The sequence below is a fragment of the Tiliqua scincoides genome, chromosome 1 (assembly GCF_035046505.1).
Source record: "Tiliqua scincoides isolate rTilSci1 chromosome 1, rTilSci1.hap2, whole genome shotgun sequence".
Taxonomy (NCBI): Eukaryota; Metazoa; Chordata; class Lepidosauria; order Squamata; family Scincidae; genus Tiliqua; species Tiliqua scincoides.
This window is the reverse complement of record NC_089821.1, coordinates 214641030-214661215: the sequence shown is the minus strand read 5'-3', so window position 1 is coordinate 214661215 and position 20186 is coordinate 214641030. Positions and strand designations below refer to the sequence as shown.

The following is a 20186-nucleotide window of genomic DNA, read 5'->3' as shown; positions in this document are numbered from 1 at the left end:
AGTTCATATGCACAATGTGGACATGCAGAAAACTAGCATGCCAGGGAGACCTCTGCAGCCAAGCCTTCCTGACTTGCTGTTTTTCCATGTGCAGGGAGCAGGCCCTCTTGACACGAATTTTATCAGAGGGTACAAATAGGTGTGGGGAGGGTGTGACAGCCAGAATAGTCTTTAGAATCCAGGTCTACTGAATTTCCCAATGTGGAGCCCAGGTCTACCTGCCCACATGGTAGATACAGTCATACGAAAAACCAAACACACTCCTAAGTCCCTCTAAAATCTTTTAAATGTAGAAAATCATTGCAGAAAATTAGCATCATCGTATTTAGGCTTACTCTGGAATGGAAAGTGTCCTGTGTGCACCAAAACTTACTTCTGCAGCAGCTGTAGTCCCACAGCTCCTAAACACTCCTTCAGGGTAAGGAGATCCAAAGCCAAAGAGCTACTGTGGCAGGTCAGACTATAATCCAAGCCACGCTTTCCTGGAAGCAAGCCCCTTGGACTATAATGGGACTTATTTCTGAGCAGACATGCACAGGATTGGGCCCCCAGTTTCCTGCAAGATTTGACACTGTGTTGAGAAGTATCATTTATGTGTTCCTCAGCTCGGTGCACATGGCTTGTAGCAGCAGCTGCTATCATGCCCACAGTAGTGCCCCCCAGCATCCTACGCAGGCAGTGAGTCCAGGTGAGATTGGAAAATGTAAGATCCCAGTAAGTTTCTGGGGCCCCTCTTTTGGGTCCTGGTACAAATGACCCAATCCTCTGCATGTCTACTCGGAAGTAAGTGCCACTGGGGCTTGGGCTGCAGTCCTAGCCACACTTTCCTGGGAGCCCCAGCCTACGCATGTCCACCCAGAAGGAAGTCCCACTAGAGTCCATGGGACTGACTCCCAAGTAAGTGTGGCTAGGATTGGGCCCTCAGCCAGTGGGGCTTCCATCCAGGTTCAGTGTGCGCAGGGCTGTAGCCTCACCCTGGCTCTCTCCTGGGCCCTGGCAGGCAGCCTCAGTGGGGTCGCTGCCGCCAGAGTGGGAAGCACGCGCCGTCCCCGGGCAGAGGCGAGCTGTCCCCGGAGCTGCGCCCCTCCTGCAGCGCGGCTCTGCCCGGCAAGCTCCAGGCCCGCGGGAGAGGGAGGAAGGGGAGGCGCTGCAGGGCGGCGGGAGTGGAGAGCGGCGCGTCCTTCCGGAGGCGGGGAGCGGAGCCGAGCCGAGCCAGGCGCCATGGCCGTGCTGCTGGAGACCACGCTGGGCGACCTGGTGTTCGACCTGTACACGGAGGAGAGACCCCGAGGTGAGCAGCAGTCTGGGCAGCGGCGCTCGCGGCTGCAGGAAGTCCCTGATCCCCAGCCCAGTGCAGCCACGCTGCATCCTGTGGTGGGAGGCCTCCCCGAGGTCGGGGAGTGCTTGTCCCCTCGCCTGGGGGCTGCATCTGCCCTGCACCGGCGCTGGAAAGTGGGCTAGGATGGAGCTGGCAGCACCTTCTCCATCCCTGCGCTTCCGGCTGCGGAGGGCTGCACCGGTTGAATTTCTGACTCATGCGCAGCAGCCCGAGAGATTCCGCTGGTCCCACCTTACTGTGAGACTCAGGGGGGGATTCCGGGGACCCGCCAGCCTCCTGCTTCACTGGCGCCACCACAAGCACTGGAGCTCTGAGTGACCACTTGGGATGCTTATCCGTAGGCAGGGTGACCAGATGTCAGAACCACAAAAGAGGACCAGGCACCCCAAAATGTTAGACATCCAAGAAGAATGCAGGACACAAAATAAAAGCGGAAAACAATCGTGTGTGTGGATTTCATGTGGTTGATTTAAACACTATCTTATTATTAAATTGAAAACTATATTACGTATAATTTGTTAGATTATTAATTCCAAAAAGGCTATGCGCTGCCTGCAGGGGTTGCTCATAGGGGAAAAGAGGTCATTTAAGTTACTTTCCAGGACATAAGAACAGCCCGACTGGATCAGGCCATAGGCCCATCTAGTCCAACTTCCTGTATCTCACAGCGGCCTACCAATTGGCATTCTGACATAGCCCATTTCTAAAATCAGGCTAAAAGAAGAGGATGTGTCCTGGAAAAAGAGGACACCTGGTCACTCTGCTGTAGGGTGACCAGATACAAAGGGGGACAGAGTTCTTCTATTTTTAATCATTGTATGGAAGAAGGAATGTGGGCAGGTGCAGCTCAACACGCAGTGGAAGGGTTTGAAAAGCTGCACCTGCCCACATTCCCTCTTTACAATGGTTAGATAGAGGCACTCTGTCCCCCTTTGTATCTGGTCACACTACTTATCATTTGGACTAGCCTTGGGCACAGGAGCCTGGCTGGAAAATGGTAGTAGAGAGTTACCTTTTTTGCCTTTTAAGTGGCCATACTGTTATGCTTTCAGTAGTATACAGACACCTGTAGATTAAGCAATGGGTTCTTTTTTTCACCTTGTTTCTGCATGCTTGGAAAAGGCTCAGATATCTGTGCTAGGGAAATGTTAAAGGCACTGAAGGTGAGCCAGTAAAAAAAGAAGGTGGGAACCCCCATATATCATCATAGGCTAAATCTCAAACTTGTGTGAGAGTTGTCATCTGACCTGAAAATCCACTCCTTCCCCTCCTCCATATTCATCAGTGAAGGAAAGGTGATAGTACAGGAGTCCCATCAGGCTACATGTTGTACGGCTGATGGAGTGTATGGGGATTCCAGGAATATGGTGAGTTAAGGCTCTCTCCTTAAGATATTCTCTGATAAGGTTTGCTGAAGACTGGATGTACCAGTAGTATTTGCAGCTATAATATTGCTTCTCATAGGAGTGTCAGTACTCACAACATATCCGAGTTTGCGTTATTGTCTCACTTGGAACAATTTCTTATTTGGAAACTTGACTTGGAAGTTTTTATGCTAGTCTGACAGTCGGTCTCCTTGGACTTTGCCATGATTTTAATGCCATTCTATTTAACCCTTTCTCTGATGATGGATTTTGTGATTCAGTATTGAAAGTATAAAAAAGTATAGAGTGTGTTTTATTAAACAAAATCCATAGTCTGTTTCAAGTGTCCAATTTCTTGCAGCCTGTCTGAATTTTCTGAAGCTCTGCAAAATCAAGTACTACAATTACTGCCTTATACATAATATACAGGTAAGTTCAGTATTTGTGGTGTCCTTTTTATCATTTTAAGTCATGAAACAATTTTGCAGGCATATGTTGCATAATGAATTGCAAGCTGAACTTGGGCCTGGGTGACTAGGGTTCAAGTCCTTTCATCTTGCTTTGCACACACTGAGTGTTCCTCTCGCTTAATCTGCCAGAGGAGTAGTAATCTGCCTCACAGAACTATTGCAAGAGTATATGTGGTGAGGACTATAAAGTCCTTGCCTTAGAAACTATATAGTCTTATTTCTGTATGTCTTGCTTTGCTATAGAGAGACTTTATCATACAAACTGGTGATCCCCAGGGGACTGGCCGTGGAGGTGAATCAATTTTTTGGTAAGTTTGTTTGAGTGTTTAACCATGCATTGGAACAATAATGACTTTACCTGGACTGTTGTACTTCCTGAAAGTAGGAGCTTTTGTGCAGCAGCCCAGTTGATCTAGTGCTATAAACATGTTTAGTTATGATCCTCCAACTACTGCTTCCACACAAGCCTTGTTAATTCCACTAGGCCTTGTGTGCAAGATGCACCTGGGGGGTGGGAAGGGTTGTGTTTTATGGTTTGACTTGATCCTTGTTCCTTTTCAAGTGATGTTACTAACAGTTGAAAATGCATTTAGTCTGATCTTGAGAACTGCACTGTGTCCTGAGTTAGCTTTGAGGTAAGAAAGTACATTCCTATGGGAATGCTGCTACTTGTAACCACACTATATAGATGCAAAGGTTCTCTGTATTATGAGGGATCTGTTCTGGGCTACTGAGACTTCATTCTTGAAAAGAGATCAAGTCCTTAGAATGGTAAGGCAAAACATGTATCTCTGAAAGCAGCAAAGGAAAATGCTGGCCATCTTGGATTTTGTTTTTCCTGTTCAGTGCAGGTAGACCCCAGCTTACGTCCTGGTTCTGTTCCAGACATCTGTCCAAAAGTTAGAACCAATGTAAATAGGAACGGCGCTATCACACTGGCACAGTGTTCTCTAAACTTTTCAGTAGGGACTAGGGACCCGTAGTTGCCATTAGTACAGCACCACTGGGTTTTGCTGTTGCCACTGCCAAACACAAGTAGGTAAAAAACAACTTTTTACTTACCTGTGTTTGGTGGCAAAACTCAGAAGTGCCATACTAACAGCACTTATGGGTCCCCAGTTGGGTTGTCACCCTCAGTAAGGGGTAAAAGTGAACACAAATGCCTGCCCTGGGCGGGGGTCGCAACTTCCAGGTTGGGAAACACTGTTCTAAGAGCAGCTGCAAGCAAATAACTCACATGTTACATACTGCAGATGTGAACAAATAAATGAGAAAATGTTGATCGTGATCATATGGGTAGGTGTTCATAGGATCTTGTCGTTTTTGGTGTTCCCAAAATGCATCTAACGACACTTTAAATCAAATGTGCAGTCTTGCCTTGTGCATTTTTCATTGTCACAAGGAGATCTGATCAGGGCTATGGCGTGTGGGGAGGGTGTTTTTTTCCTTACCCGTTTGTGCCATAGTTCTGATGAGAATCCTTCCTCTTGCTGCTATTTGCCTTGTGAGGAAAGCTGTTAGTGTGTCGTTGGGGGACATTGTGCCATTTTGTCAGGGAAATGTCATGACCCTAATTCCGATCAGCCTTTCCTCAGTAGTTTCTATTTACAGCACAGTTGCGGTGGGGGAAAACTCGGGACCAAACTACACAGTTAATGTAGTGTGTAACTTGCTCTTAAGCCCAGCATATTCCTTTTCTCATGTCAATAAAACAGAACACTTACATTAAATGTTTGGTCTGTCTTCCTCCACTTCGTAGCTCTATTTGATGGATGACCTATTGTGTTTCATAACTGTGTTTCAGCAAACTGTATGGCGATCAAGCTAGATTTTTTGAAGCAGAAAAAGTGCCAAGAATTAAACACAAGAAAAAGGGGACGGTGTCAATGGTGAACAATGGCAATGATCAGCATGGGTCTCAGGTAGGTATAAGGTGTGGGAAAGGTGGTGCTGGAAGTCTGGAAAAGTAGAAGGGGAAGGCATGCCATAGTAGGCGTCATCGGAAATGAAAATATGGAAGAGTCAGCTAGTAAAAAGAGTTGCCCTAGGATTAAAAATTATAATTAATCCTCACAATTTTTGTTCCATGTATAAACAAAGGGCAGCAATTCTTTTTTTTTTTCTTTTTTTTTACAGAGTCACGATCCCTTTCTTACTCCTTAGACACAGGCAGTAATGGGATGAGAAGGGCCAGTTGTAGGTATTTATTATGTGGGTTTTAACAAACAGGACCTCTGTGGGTAAGCTCCAGTTTTCTGGGTGGCACATTAGGGGGAAGAGCAGAACATACTAAGGTCTCCCAATCCACAGCTCACCTTCCATAGGCAGTTGCTGCCACCACCACCATCCTAACTGTGTGCCCTTCTCCCAACCTTCCGGTCTTGCCTGGAAATGGAAAGTGGGGGGAGGGACCTCTTCTCCCACTTCCTTTTTCTGGCACTCACTCACGCTGTTGCACTTGGCAAATGGAGTGAGAGTGGGGTGGCCAGCCCAAAGAAGAGAAGCAGAAGTATACAAGACTATTCCTCCCTCATGAGTGTCCTGGCTTGATCTTACTAGTAAACTATTAGATATGTATGTTATTTGGGGTACTGTTGCTAACCTGCACACATTTCTGAATTAAGCTAGTATTCTTAGGCTACAGTCTTCTACATACTTTCCTAGGAGTAAACCTCACTGAACACAGTGAGACTTACTTCTAAGTAGATATGCCTTCAACGGTGCTGTTAGACAGTTTCTGATTATATGAAGTAACAAAAGCAACTAGAAAAAAATCTATAGGATTGAAGTAACTGGTGAGTACGTGGGGTGGGGGGGAGTCCTTATAAAAAAGATTTATGTATAAAATTCAAAATTTATTGTATAATTTGTAACCTATAAATAGCTTTTCTGTATTGTCATTTTTTTTTATAGTTTCTTATTACTACAGGAGAAAATTTAGATTACCTGGATGGTGTGCACACAGTGTTTGGTGAAGTAACAGAAGGCATGGACGTATTGGCAAAAATTAATGAGGCCTTTGTTGACAAGGATTTTGTTCCATATCAGGACATCAGGTTTCTGCTTCCACACATTATCTTATAAAATAACAGGACATAATATGAGAAAAGCTTGCAGGGTCAAACAAGCATCTCCCTTAAGTGGCCAATCAGATGCCTCTGGAAACAAGCCCAGCATGAAGGCAATAGCCACCCCCAACTGTTGCCTCATAGCAATTGAAATTGTGCACAGAGGTTCCAGTCAACCATTATGACAATAGTCCTCTTGTCCCCTTTTCAAGCTAAGGGCCCAATCCTATCCAACTTTCCAGCACTGATGCAGCTGCAATGCAACCCTGAGGAAAGGGAACAAATGTTCCCTTACCTTGAGAAGACCTCCATGACTAACAGCCTACCGCAGGATGCAGTGCACACCCTGTTGGCATGGCCACATTGGTGCTGGAAAGATGGATAAGACTTGGCCCTCAGTAAGATAGTTTCAATCAGCACATCCTCTAGCAATGAATTCTACAAATAGCAGAAGTACTTTTTGTCTGCCCTGAATCTATTGCTGGTTACTTTTATTGGGTGACTGTGAGTTCTTTAATATTTCTAGACACACCTCTAGTGTAACAGCCACATGGATCGGGCAAAAAAAGATTTGATACCCTTGAAGATTCACCACAAAAATCTTTGCTTAGTTGCATGCTTATCGTAGGATTTGAAATGTCCTCTGAAAGAAGACTGCATTGCATGCTGTTAAGAACCTATTTAATTGTTTTTGGTTTGTGCAGTAATGTTCTAGGTGCTGTCCACTCCGGCAGTCTTAAGATTTGGCATGCATCCTTGGAACTTACTATCTTTAAAGGCATTGTTTATTTTCCAGGGAGGTTTATTTGACATTGAGGGAAATAGCTTCAAAAATTAAGTATTTTGCACATGAACTTACCTTTTATTTACCTGCAATTCCTATCAGGATAAATCATACAGTGATCTTAGATGATCCTTTTGATGACCCACCAGGTTTGGCAGTACCAGACCATTCACCAGAACCCACAAAGGAACAGTTGGATGTGAGTGTTGCTATTAACTTCTTGAGATATGGGAAGGGATCAGGGCTGGAGATATGTATTAATACTTCAAAAAAAAAATGGAGCCCTACTCATCAACAAAAGGAAAAGAGGGCAATGCCAAAAAAAGATGAGAAGCAAAAAAAGGGAGGTGAACTTCAAACTTAGTGTCAAATAAGGTGGATGTGCACTGCCTCTGTGGGCTTCAGAAAGCCCTCCAGAGGGCACAGCTCCAGTCTCCTTTGGAGGGAGAAAGGGGCAGAAAATGGCAAATTTGATCATCCGCAGTTTTTGGTATCAGTGAAGGATCGGAGAACAGATCCCTCCCGGATACTGAGGACCCACCAGTATATCAGTGGGGCTTAGCTACACACCACTGCAGACTGGGCTACCACATAACTGGTTAAAACAAAACTGGATGGTATCTATAGAATGGTGATTCTAAAGGACAATAGTACATCTACCTGTGTCATTTTCAAGCAAGTTGTATCCTATGTTGTGTACTTTTGTGTTCTTTTCAAGCAAATTTACTTTACAACATAAATAGTCAGACTTTAACTTAATCTTGTACCCTTGTCTCACATCACAATGACCTGAAACAACTGAAGAGTGTGTTTATTAGTTTGATTATTTATGCTTTTAAAATTTTCTTTTAAATGTAAGACAGAGCGGGAGAATAGGAGCCGATGAGGAAATTGATGACTTCAAAGGAAGGTCTGTTGATGAAGTAGAAGAAATTCTGGCTGAGAAAGAGGCCAAAACTCAGGCTATCCTTTTGGAAATGGTAACTATATTTAATTTGTTTGACTGAAATTATATATGTATGTGCTAAATATACATAAAGCAATGGTACATTGGAGTTCATGTGATCCTCTCGATTGTGTGAATGCAAATTCGCTTAGAATCTCAGAGCAGTGAATGCTCAAGTAGGAGCATAGAACACAGAGGTTTTTCTTGTTTCTGTGATTTGGGTCTGAATAGTTATGAACTTCTCTCATATTTGCATTGCACATTTCTCCTGATCACCTTGAAAAAAATTGATGTGTGTGATGTATATCTCCCATTCACAAATGTTATTTGCTGGATATTCTGAATGAAGTGGGACTAAACTCCCTCCCTTGTACCTCAGGTGGGAGACTTACCTGATGCAGATATCAAACCTCCTGAAAATGTACTCTTTGTCTGCAAACTTAATCCTGTGACGACAGATGAAGACCTTGAAATAATATTTTCCCGCTTTGGGACAATAAAAAGGTAATTATGGAAAATTACCCATAGAAGTAAGAAGCCCAAGAAGCTACATGTGAGCCACCTTCAATAAAATTCTTCTTTCCTAGGCTCTGCTTACCTCTAACTCAGTCACAAATCTCTTAGTTTCACCCTTTGGTTGTCTTAAAAATTAATAAAAGTTTTTTGGAAGCTGGTGCTGGTAGGTCAGACTCAGAAATGTCCCACTGAAAGACAGAACTAAAGTGGCTGGCTGCATCTGTTAACATCTATGCAGTGGCATTTTAGGGGAGACACAGGCTCCTGAGAAGGTGTTTGGCAGTGCCCACTTCATGCCCACTAGGTCAGTGGGGAGCGGTGATCTAAGAGCCACAGCTTTTCTTCTTCTTTCCCATTCTTCTCCTAACAGGAGAAGGGAGCTATCACTGCAGTAATCTTCTCTCAATTTGCAGATAGGCTGGGGGTTCCTTAGTTTCCTGCCCCTCCAATTTTGCCGCTCAGCAGTTTCATATCACTTCATGATCATCCAGCATTTTCACATCACTTCATGATCAGGTTGGCCTTGTTGGAAACAACAACTCTAGAGTCTAACTCACTTTTCTTTAGAAAAAGCTGCACAGCATTATTTATACATCTTAAATATTGTGGTAAATAAGCAGAAGTGCAACAATATATTGCTGGAAGGACTAACTTATTTTAAGGGCTGCTCTACTTTCTGTTCAGCATTTCCAAGCTGAACCCTTTGAACTGTGGCAATACCTCTAGTTCTGTTAGAGCTGTTAATTTCCCAGCACAGAAGTGTCATCAGATGTCACTTCTGTGAATGAAAATATTGCATAAGAGTGCTGATTACACATAGCTGGCACTTTGAGAGATTCTCTCTCAAGTCTCTTAGTAGTTACGTTTTTCTCAAGAGTGAGTTGCATTTTCGTATTATACATTCTGAAACAAGAATGGCTTATGGCAGAATATCCGTATCTAGACTGTAAGATGTTGAAAGAGGAAACCTCTTTCTGATTTTCCACCTCACATAGACTATTATTATGTGGTTGATTCCTGTGAATACAAGCTGGATTGCTTTCTTGGAACACTATGACATCACTAAGAAGCTGCTTGGAAATCTTCAGTAGCTAAACAGCTGCTGTTGCCCTGCAACTTGGAGAACAAAATGTGCTTATTTTTTTCAGCTGTGAAGTGATTAGAGATTGGAAGACTGGGGAATCCCTCTGTTATGCTTTCATTGAATTTGAAAAGGTACATAGATGTGCAAATAACCTGAGTTTATTTGTTGCTTATATAGTAGCTTCATAAGAAGACAAATGTTGGAAGCGTTTGACTATTCCTATATTTATACTCTGTGTCCCACCAAGTCACCTTGGTTCTTTTGGGATTAAAAAAACCCACCAAGTTCCATACTGAAGCATTCTCCCTTATGACCTTGGAAAACCATTTTCTGATCAAAGCTAGCCTGGTGTATTGGACAGCGATGTACTGGTTCCCTGGGAAGATCTGGGTTCAATTAGCAACTCTACCATAGATGCATTTCTGTTCCTTAAAAGTCAAGATCTCTCAGTCTCAGTTCCTCATCTGTAAAATAAAATTTTTTAAAAATTTGTATATGAATAAATAAGTTTGAATTCTTTTTTTGGTTGAGAAGTGGTGCATAAATATTAATAATAGTGAACAGCCTCATAGGGGTTTTGAGAGAATTAAGGGATGTAAAAGTTGTGGCATTCCCTAGAAAATGGGGGCTATCCAGAAATTTGGAGAAAGTGACCCAGTTTGGGAGCTTGATTGCAGTTGAGTTACCCTATTTGAATATTTTCTGTGTTCAGTTCAACTTCTGATTTATTTGTACATTCATGCTGTGAATCAGAAGTTGAAAATTGGTTGAGGGGAGTCGGTCCTAGGCACTTCTATCTTAAATTCCCCTAATCACTATCACACAAGTGTTTCAGCAAACTCAGCAAAGGAGTGTTGCTGAAATGCCTTGGGATTCCTTGTCTCTGTACTCATAGATTGGTCCCTTTGCAAGGGCAATCACCGGGTAGAAATATCTGGATTTTTCTTGTACAAAAAAACTAAAATAAAAAAAAGTTGAAATACTTGGTACTGAACATTTATACTAAAGTAACATCTCTGTAAAGAGGATGGCCTAACTTCTATGTACCAGCACAGCAATTGCTGTTCCCCATCCTAAGCATATATTTGGTGGTACAGGGTGTGTTAGCATTTCATGGACACCTATGCATTGGAAAAGGAATTTCTGTTCTCATAGGCTGGCTTCACAGGATTATTTTCTCGTTTTAACTTTTCCATGAAACATGGATACCAGGAGGAAGATTGTGAGAAAGCTTACTTTAAGATGGATAATGTATTAATCGATGACAGGCGGATACATGTGGATTTCAGTCAGTCTGTTGCAAAGATTAAATGGAAAGGAAAAGGTAACTTTATGTTATACTTTATAGCCATAAGTCCTGTATTATAAGCTCTTTATATGACATAGGTTGTATGTTAAAGCAGAATTTACAAACATTGACTTTTAATGCAGATATTGACTATGTCTAGGTTCTTTGATTACCAAAATGAATGAAACATAATCTCTTCCCTGTTGTATGATGACAAACACACTTTTGTCAAAGTGGGTAGTGTATGCACTTTGATGGTGGGCGGTAGGCCAGTTAGGGCCAAATCCTCTCCAATTTTGCAGTGCTGGTGCAACCATGCCAATGGGGCATGCACTGCATCCTGAGGTGTGTAGGCAGTCCAAGATGCCTCCTCAAGGTATGGGAACATTTCATTTCATTTTCCACATTTTTTATACCGCCCTTCCTCTGAAGAGCTCAGGGTGGTGTACAACATGTGTTCCCTTACTTCGGGACTGCATTGCGGCTGCACCAGTGTTGGAAAATTGGATAGGATTGGGCCCTAAGGTGCCTGTTGGCATGGCAAGTATATGTCGGGGGGGGGGGGGTTGTGATGCTCAGTCATAACAATGATGGAGCTGCCAGGAGCCTAACACAGGGCAGAAGTGCATTTGTCTGTTGTCAGTGTAGACCCTGTGTCAGCTCCAGTGTACAAATCACTTGCAGACCAGGGAAGCAAAGGGCATTGCAGCCAAGTGGCTTCTCCAGTGTTTTGGGCTGGCTGGGGCAGTGGGGGCATTTGCTAACTAGGCAGGTGCTTTCTGAAGTGGTGCTCTTCTTGTACTTAGCAGGGGGAGAACAATTGGTCCCTTTCTGTTTGCTGGTGTCTCTTCTGCATCTTCTTAGATTCTGAGCCTTTTTGGCACAGAGTGAACTTTTTTTGTTGAAAAGCAGTGTAGAACTATTCTCAGTAATAATAAGCACCCTCTGCGTGGTGTGCCACATGAATATACCCAACTGTTCAATCCATCGTTTAGGGGAGTAATTGTGTGAAGGATTTCCTCATATCCTGCTTCTGCACACGATAATCATAATAAAGAGATATTGAAGACGGTTATAGCAAGAACGCCTTCCTCTTTCTTCTTCCTCTTCATTGCTGAGCAATGGGGACTGCTTCACAGATCTAGGCATTAAGGTAGCTCCTTTCTCCAACTTAGTGTGTAACATCTGTTGTAACATCTGTGTGTAACATACTTGGCCACTTTTATTGAAATGCCACTTTGAACCATAAGATGGCAGCATACAGCTGCCAAGAAGATACAATTCCGAAGCACTGCTTTTGTGGAATTTCTGTAGCTGGATCTTTTTAAACAGTTGCTATTGTACACAAAACTAGAAGCTAACTATACTATGCATGGAACACCAACATATTTTTAAAAGTGGAAAGTCTGTTTGCCAAGGGCCAAAGTCGTTTGTAACCTTCCCACATGGTGCATTGATATCCTTCAAAAGCAGGGGACACTCAGTCTTTAGGGTAGTATCCTAAGCACTTCTTTTGATTGTGGAAAAAGCTCCATTCCCCAAAGGGGAGAAGAGCGACTTTTGGCAGTCTCCTCTCTGCAGCTCCCTGTCCCTCCCCTCCGTTTCTGCATACCCTCAGGGTAGATTTTCAGGGGCTTCGGAGTGAAGGGAAGGTGGGCAAAAACCATACCTCTCCCTTTCTGCAAATGGAGCTTCTTCCATGAATAGAAGTTCTTAAGATGCAATTGAACGACATGGAGACAAGTGTCTTGTTTTCCTCATACATGTGTAAGCCTCTTGTTTCTGGGAGACAGCTGGGGCTCAATGAGGCAGCCAAGTGCTGACCTCCAGGCTAAGGTAGCCGTAGTAATTCTCTGAAGGGGCTCCAAGGAGGAGTAGCTGCTAGGAGAATGAAATATCTGTGTTGTTCCTAAAACAGCCCAACTGGGCATATCGATTGGAACTAGGACAATCAGTTCAAGGGATCATCTTGGCTTGTAGAGCATAGCATTTCTAATATAATTTTTAAAACTGAAGTAGCAGCGAGGTTGTAGTAACAGTTGCTACTCTCAAGTCCAAACTATGGTAAATGTTGCTGACCAGATGGATGAAAATGTTTGTTCTGGTTACAAAACCGATGTTAGTTTAGCATTTGAAGAAGACCTGTCTCTAGTGTTCTGACTTGGCATCCTGCTTGGATTTAAGTTCAACATTAATGCCAACTTTTTCTTGCAAACAGGTGGCAAGTATACAAAGGATGATTTCAAAGAATATGAAAAGGGTCGTGACAAAACTTCTAAATTAAGCCTGAAGGAGAAGGCAAAACCCAAGCAAGAGTATCCTTAATGACTAAGACTAAATATTTGTGTGTTCTCTTTAAAAAAATTTCATTTACACATGAAAAATATTTTATACTTTAAAAATTTTTTTGCAACCTAGGTATGTATGAGACATACATCTTCAGAACTTTTGCAATAAGTTTCCAATTTTCTGCAGTTTCATAGCCTGATTGTCAAATCTATGTATGCTTTATGTTCAATTGGCAGATAGTTTTGCATTTTGTAAAGATTTGTGCATTGTAATTTTCAGTCACTTCTGTCTCTGGGACTGGTAGTTCAGTGCTTAATTTTTAAATTGATTTCATCATTTAATGATGTCTAAATTGAACTTAAAGACATGCCAGCTGCACACTGAGAAGTCAATTTTTTGTCGCATTCCCTGACCAGAGCATGTGAACCCCAACTAAAGTCTGCATTATGCCAAATTCAAACTTTGTGAGCTGATACTGAGCGGCTCCTTTGGATGCAGTGTTGGCCACTGGGAGAAAAAAATGGTTCCATGTGACAAGGGTGCCTCACAACTGTATTGATTGTCTGTAATCTGATTCCCATGAAACAATCATGTGGGGAGTGTCCATACCAGTGCCATATCTCTCTGTGACCTGGTGTCACAACTAGCTGAGTTGTGTGTTAAGCCAATTACAGATGCTACAACGAGGAGCCAAACCGCTATCTCCAAGAAATTTTTTCAGTGGCTCCTGTGCCATGCTCAGCATTTAAATCATGCTACAGAGCAGAAATTTGGAATTGATTCTGAAGAGATAAACATGCACACTTGAAGCTGCCTGCAACCATGTTCATGTGGCTGACTGACACTAGCTTTCTAGGGTTTCAGGAATCTTTTCCCAGCTATACCAGGAAATGCCAGGGACCAAACTTGAGATTTTATGTATGCTAAACAGGTTCTACTCATGAGCTCTACCCTGCTCACTCAAGTTTTGCAGGCATGCTTGATTAAAGTGTTCTGTTAGAATGGTTGTGTGTTCTCATTAGCTTTGTCCTGGCAAAGATGCAGTGACATGGAGCATTTTGCTTCTTAGTTTCATGCTCTAGGATCTGTTTTATTCATGTATATGCCTCACAGTGTATCAATTATTTGGAATTGGTTAATTATTGCACAATTGCTAGTTTACTGGGATCTTTCCACTCCTTCCTATCGCTATCCAACACTTCCCTTAACAAATGACTGTAGCTCAAAATATGACCTTGTGTTAGAGGAGGAGGAAGAAGCCAAAATGAGCCACCGACACTCTGATAAAAAGAAGAAGAAGCGCCACCATTCAGACAACACAGATGAGGATGAAAAGAGGACCAAAAAATCGAAGGTATTGAGCTGAGCTCTACCCCTTTCAACTTAACAGCATATATTGATATGATAGTGCTCTGCCATGCATTCATCAATTCAATTACAATGAATATTTTTTACCAACTCATTTAAAAGTCCCTTGTAGTCCTCCCCAACTAGGCAAGCTATCAAACGTTCTTATCAACATTTCCTTATTACCTACTTAGACATTGAACCCTAATCTGCACGCCTTTCCAACAAAAGGTCTACTCTTGCTTTTTCCCTCTGTGTGTACTTAACTTCCACACCTAAATGATCATTTTATGTTTGGTCTGCCTCCCTCCCACTCTAGCCTTGCTCCTGGAAACCACCTTACCTTTATAGATTTCTTATTGGTTCCTAACAACCTTCTGGGCACAGGCTAGAGCAGTGATTTTCAACCACTGTGCTGTGTGCTGCAAATGATCCTCAGATGTGCCACAGGAGTTTGGGGGAGAATCATATATTAGTCAGGCTATTGGAAGACGTGACAGTGCAATGTACCTTATCTATTGTCAAAAAACTGATGGTGTGCCTTCAGTTGTTTATCTTAGTGCCATGCCAGTGTGCTGTGAGATGAAAAAGGTTGAAAATTGCTGGGCTAGAGCCTGTTACAAACCCTTGGCTATCCTATGACATGGCAAACAGTAAAGCAGATGAACAGTTGCACAAACAGTGATGAACTAACTGCTGATATCTTTCTCCTGCTAGAAGCTGCTTCTGGGCTAGGCAACCTGCAGTGCAATCCTGAGCTGCACTTGGGCTGGCGCAAGTCCCTTGTGCGGACCCAGGAGGGTCAGAAACCTGCCGTAAGGCATGTTTGCACGTCCTCATGAGTTGGCTGGGCCACCTCATGGAGGTGCACTGGCCTGCAGAGGCTGGAATAAGCCTCTGCACCAATGGAGGCTCTGAGTCTTGCTCAGAGTTCGGCCGATGCAAGACTTTGGGGTGGGCGGGGAGGAGGCGGGAGGGAGGCATTCCGGGGTGGGCAGTGAGCGGCCCCAAGAACGGGCAGTTGGGGAGCAGAAAGCGGGGCTGGGACCCAGCAGTTATGCAGGATCACAACTCCTGTTCCCAAGGAGTTCAGAGCAGCTTCAAGCTGCTCCGCTCCCCTCAGACTTGTGCTACCTTATGAGGTGCCACAAGTCCGAGGAGACCAGTAGGGGCCAGGGTGGCTTACCTGGAGGTAAGAGGAAAAGTTCCCCCTTACCTCTGGATGATCCACTTTGGGCCCCTATCCTGGGCTGAATACAGCGCAAGCCTCTTGGCTTGCTTCTTCCAGCACAGGATAGGATTGCACCCCTACTCGCAGAGGTTTGACATTGTCGAGCTCCTAAGCCTTTCTCACCTTGTATTTCCTGTATCTGCTGACAATCATCATCCATCCTTTTGCGTAAGCCTGTAGCCTTTTTTCCTTTTTTCACTTTGTCCATCACCAATTCATGTTGCTGTCCCCTTCACAGCATGCAGAAAATGTCGTCCATCCTTTCCACTCCTTGATGAAAATGGGTTCATGCTGTAGCCATCTTCACTCTTGATGGCACTCTTGACTGTGGCAAGCTTCTCTTTAGTCTACCTTGTCACCCACCTATTAGTCCTCTCATTGCTATTCAGCACTCTTTCTATCAAAATAATTCACCTCTCTCTTGCTCCTACTATGTGATGTGGTACATGATACAAGTTGGGTACCTCAAGTGTAATGGAGGGAAGATGAAGATATTGAGCCCTTTGCAGACTGGGTTAATGGAGTGAAGGTAATGAAAATTCTGAATAAGGCATTTAGGAGAGAAGAAAAAACAGCAAGCGCCAGCTGGAAAAATGTGTTAGAATAATGTTGGTGTTCATTAATGTCTTTCTGTTTGATCCCTCTGAAAGCTTTGGTATTGTTCTGCCTTTGAGGAGATTTAGGCAAGTAGTTTCAAACACTCTACTGTGAATCATCAGCCCATGTTTTGTTTTTACTGTCCTGCAATGGTGCAGGTTTTTTGATTAGATACATGATATTCATCTGACTGATTCATCTATGCTGAAAGCTGAATATGCTGAATATTCATCTGACTGATTCATCTATGCTAAAAGCTGAATATGCTGAATATTCATCTGACTGATTCATCTATGCTGAAAGCAGTTTTTTTCACTTTCCAATTTTCTGTGAACTTTCAACTTGTTCTGTAGGAGGAGTAACTTTTGTCTGATGCATTATAGTTGAATGATTCTGGAAGGACGCTTGAAGTTAGTGTGTGTGGGTGTGAGATTTTTCTTATAATTTAGGGAATGTATATACTGATGTAAAATACCTTCATGATCCTTCCTTTCAATCCCTTTCCAATAACACAAATAAAAAACTCAAACCTGCTTTAAAACAGAACATCAAACAGCATGCATCCTAAAGGAGACTTAATTCATTTTCAGTGAATTTCCTGTCACACACAACAATAATTTGAGATGTACATGTCACAAAAGATAACAGAGACAAAGAAATTATGATAAGGAAAACCCGTGACTGAGTTTGTTTTAGAAAATCTTACCCATTACTCCATTTTACTTATCCAAACCATCTTATCTAAACTCTGCCTATGCTGCATTCAAAAACAGATGATGTTCTAAATTCATGATTATGTTTTTGTAGCCATTAACAACTTTTTACTGATATTTTCAAGTGCACTGGAGTCATACCAGATTGTATCCTCTTCTTCTTTCATTTTTCGGGTAATGCTTGGGAGTGTTTGCAGCTGTGAATGCTGTAGACCTCCAGTATATCCACATCTGATTTCAAAGTATCCCTGGGTTATACTCAAAATTGTAGTAGTGGTTGGAGTTCAGCAGCAGTGTCTTCAGCAATAGGTTTTTTCCCCCTTTGCAATCCATGACATAGGGTAATTTTTGGCACATTCTACAGGAGGGAAAATAGCTGCCAGGAATGGTAGAATCAGCTTTTTAAGCACTGTTAAAAGCACCACTGCCCAAAGAGGCATAACAAAATAAACTAAAGAAAACTAAAAGCCCCAATTACAAGAAAAGTAAGCCCTCTGAAACAGATATTTTCATTTTAAAATAATCAAAATTATTTATTTTCCACATGTTTATATCTCCCTTTCTCCAAGGAGCTCATGGTTGTATGAGGGAGAGGAGGCTGAGAAATATTGACCCAAGGTCACTCATTAAGCTTCATAGCTGAACAGAGATTTGAATTCAGGTCTAACTTCCGAACCACTACACAATCCTGACAAGTGTAAATGCAAGAAATTTGAAGGGAGAGCAGTCTTTCTTGCACAGTCTACTTGAACAAGCCCTTCCAAGTGCACTAGAGCCTTTTGGCACTCAGAAAGGCACTCTTGGATCCAACTCAACCTTGTTTTGCTTTTAAAATGGTACCTTGTCAAACATGGCTTTAAGGAGCCCTCAGGATAGGTAACAGTATAATGCAGACAGTGACTCAATATAGAACAATACCAATTTTAAAATGGACAGATTATCATCACTATAAACTACAAATTAGCTGCAACCAGGAACAAGAATATAGATACCATCTGGCATGTTCCAGAAAATGTTTGCCAGCCCATTTGTAACCAAAGGCTTTTGCATACCTCTGAGGACCTGATGATGTGCTCCAACTGGAAATAACCTTTCATATATTTGTATAGCTCTTGAGTATTCTTGGACACTTTCAACAGTGTCCATTTTAGACACTAGTAAATTGCTACACTGGCTAAAATGAAAAATTATTATGAAGGGCAGCAATAACTTAGATACCTCTAAACTTCTTTGTCCTTGAAAGGGAGAGTGCAAATTTCATCCAACAGTTGAATTTTTTTTTTTTTACAATTTGAACCATGGTTTTTCTAGAAGGTTTCTGGTTTTGTTTTGGACATTAACATGATTAGTAAAGAACCTTCCTTTTGATATTTTTATTTAGCTAGGGATATATGCAAGAATTGGATTGCTGTTTTAAATTATGATTGTATAACACTTGTAATCTGGCATACTCTTCATCAAGAGTTTATTTTAAAGCAAGGTGCCATTTTAATAGATATGCTCATTCATTCATTCATATAATAGGTATGTCCATTCATTCATGGCAAGAACTGACATTTTCTTCCCATGGAATCTCGTCATCTTTATCCTATTTCTTTTGTAATCCTTTCTAGCCTCAGTATAAATGAGCAAGTTAAATGCAGTTCACCATATTTCTTGCCTTAGGACCCTGAGCGAAAGCACAAAGAAGAAGGTGGCAGAGAGAAAAGGAAAAGTGACAAGAGGGAGAGACGCCGGAGTCGCAGTCGCAGTGAGTCTCGAGACAGAGATAGTCACCACAGGAAGCCTAAAGACAGACACCATGAAGAGCCCCGAGAAAGGGAGCATGAGGAAAAGAGGAGAGCCAGAAGCCCCAAGAAGTCCAAAGATAAGGAGAAGTCCAAACACAGATGAACGAGGGTGGAAACAGGGAGTTTCACACCCCACCCCCACCCCCTGCCCCATATTTCTTGGCCACTGAAAGACGACCACATACCCAGCCAAAAATCTGCAGCTCCTCTCTTGATTTTTGGTTCACAGTGCCAAAGAGTGAGGAATTTGGTCAATGCTGACAGATTGTTTTGTAGATAAAGCATTTTGGTGGCATTTGTAACTTTGCTGATGTAGAAGTTGGGACTCCTGCAAAACTGTTGAGAAGGAATGTGCAGTACCTTGATAAACATAAACTTCACCCACTGTCACCACCAAAAAAAGCCCCTTTGAATGTTTGCCTTTATATCAGAGATTGGCAACCTTTTTCTACAACACTCAGTTTCCTACACAGAAATGATATCCAAGAAGGGAATTTGTCTCGTGTGAAGCAACTCTTTAATTTTTTTACCTTGTAGTAAAGCTGTCCTTCATAGTGCATGATTGGTACTTCATAAGAGTGGGGTGAGTGCTTTGTTATAAAGTGGGCTCTCCTTATCTGTGGGTTTGGGACCTGCTGATTTGATTCACCTGCACTGGAGGACCTCACCTGACCTCCCAGAAGTGGCTAGAAGTGCTTTCCCATGTCAGGAGAGTTCTCTAGTTTATAATTTTTCCCTATCTATTAATGTATTAGTACCACATAAACCCCAGGTATGACCTGCAGCATTGAACAATAGTACAAGAGAATCCTTTCCTTGGAAACCACATCCCCTACAAAGAAGATAGATCTTGGGCAAAGTCCTGCCCTGGCAGCGTTCGACTTTGCTTGGTGAAATGTTTAATAAACTTATGTGCATTTTGTAATGTTGTAAATACTTGATGTAAAAACCATAAGGAACATGCATTCATTTAGGGTTTTGTAACTTCTCTGATTCAAAAACTCAAACTAGCCCCGGGGGACGGGGGACGGGGACTGATATTGCACCGCTATCAAGAAGCAATAAATGTCTGGATTGGAAGATCTGTACAACTAGTTGCTGTAAGAAAATACAGTACCAACTGCCTATTAAGCCAAGGTATAAAATGTTGAAAGAATTAACTGACTTTGCTTTTGCTTTGTGTAGTTTTTTTAAAAAGTAGAATTCCTATGGACTAGTGATTTATTTTAAAGTGTCAGAATAGTCATTTGTACATAGTTTCATCACAGTTACAATGTAACTAATCTTGCTGTCCGAGCTGGGCCAAGTGTCTCCCCACAACCTCATCAGTGGCCTTGGGCAGCACAAGTCCAACAAGCAG

General features: G+C 42.5%; 1 protein-coding gene across 1 annotated transcript; it reads left to right on the top strand.

Moving 5' to 3' along the window:
* The first annotated feature begins 1196 nt into the window (after positions 1 to 1196).
* On the top strand, positions 1197 to 19982 carry PPIL4 (peptidylprolyl isomerase like 4). Its single transcript, XM_066615588.1, has 13 exons — positions 1197 to 1291; positions 3065 to 3132; positions 3417 to 3481; positions 4978 to 5095; positions 6087 to 6229; positions 7128 to 7224; positions 7889 to 8005; positions 8351 to 8475; positions 9636 to 9702; positions 10784 to 10895; positions 13078 to 13174; positions 14370 to 14502; positions 18702 to 19982. Exons 1-13 carry the CDS (start codon positions 1222 to 1224, stop codon positions 18927 to 18929), a joined length of 1440 nt encoding a protein of 479 aa, XP_066471685.1. The 5' UTR covers positions 1197 to 1221; the 3' UTR covers positions 18930 to 19982.
* Positions 19983 to 20186: the final 204 nt, after the last annotated feature.

Excerpts from the sequence above, each read along its gene's own strand:
- PPIL4 (XM_066615588.1), top strand. The coding sequence starts at position 1,222 with ATGGCCGTGCTGCTGGAGACCACGCTGGGCGACCTGGTGTTCGACCTG. Across the intron at positions 3,133-3,416 it reads GCCTTATACATAATATACAG|AGAGACTTTATCATACAAAC; the intron begins GTAAGTTCAGTA and ends GCTTTGCTATAG. Across the intron at positions 10,896-13,077 it reads GATTAAATGGAAAGGAAAAG|GTGGCAAGTATACAAAGGAT; the intron begins GTAACTTTATGT and ends TCTTGCAAACAG.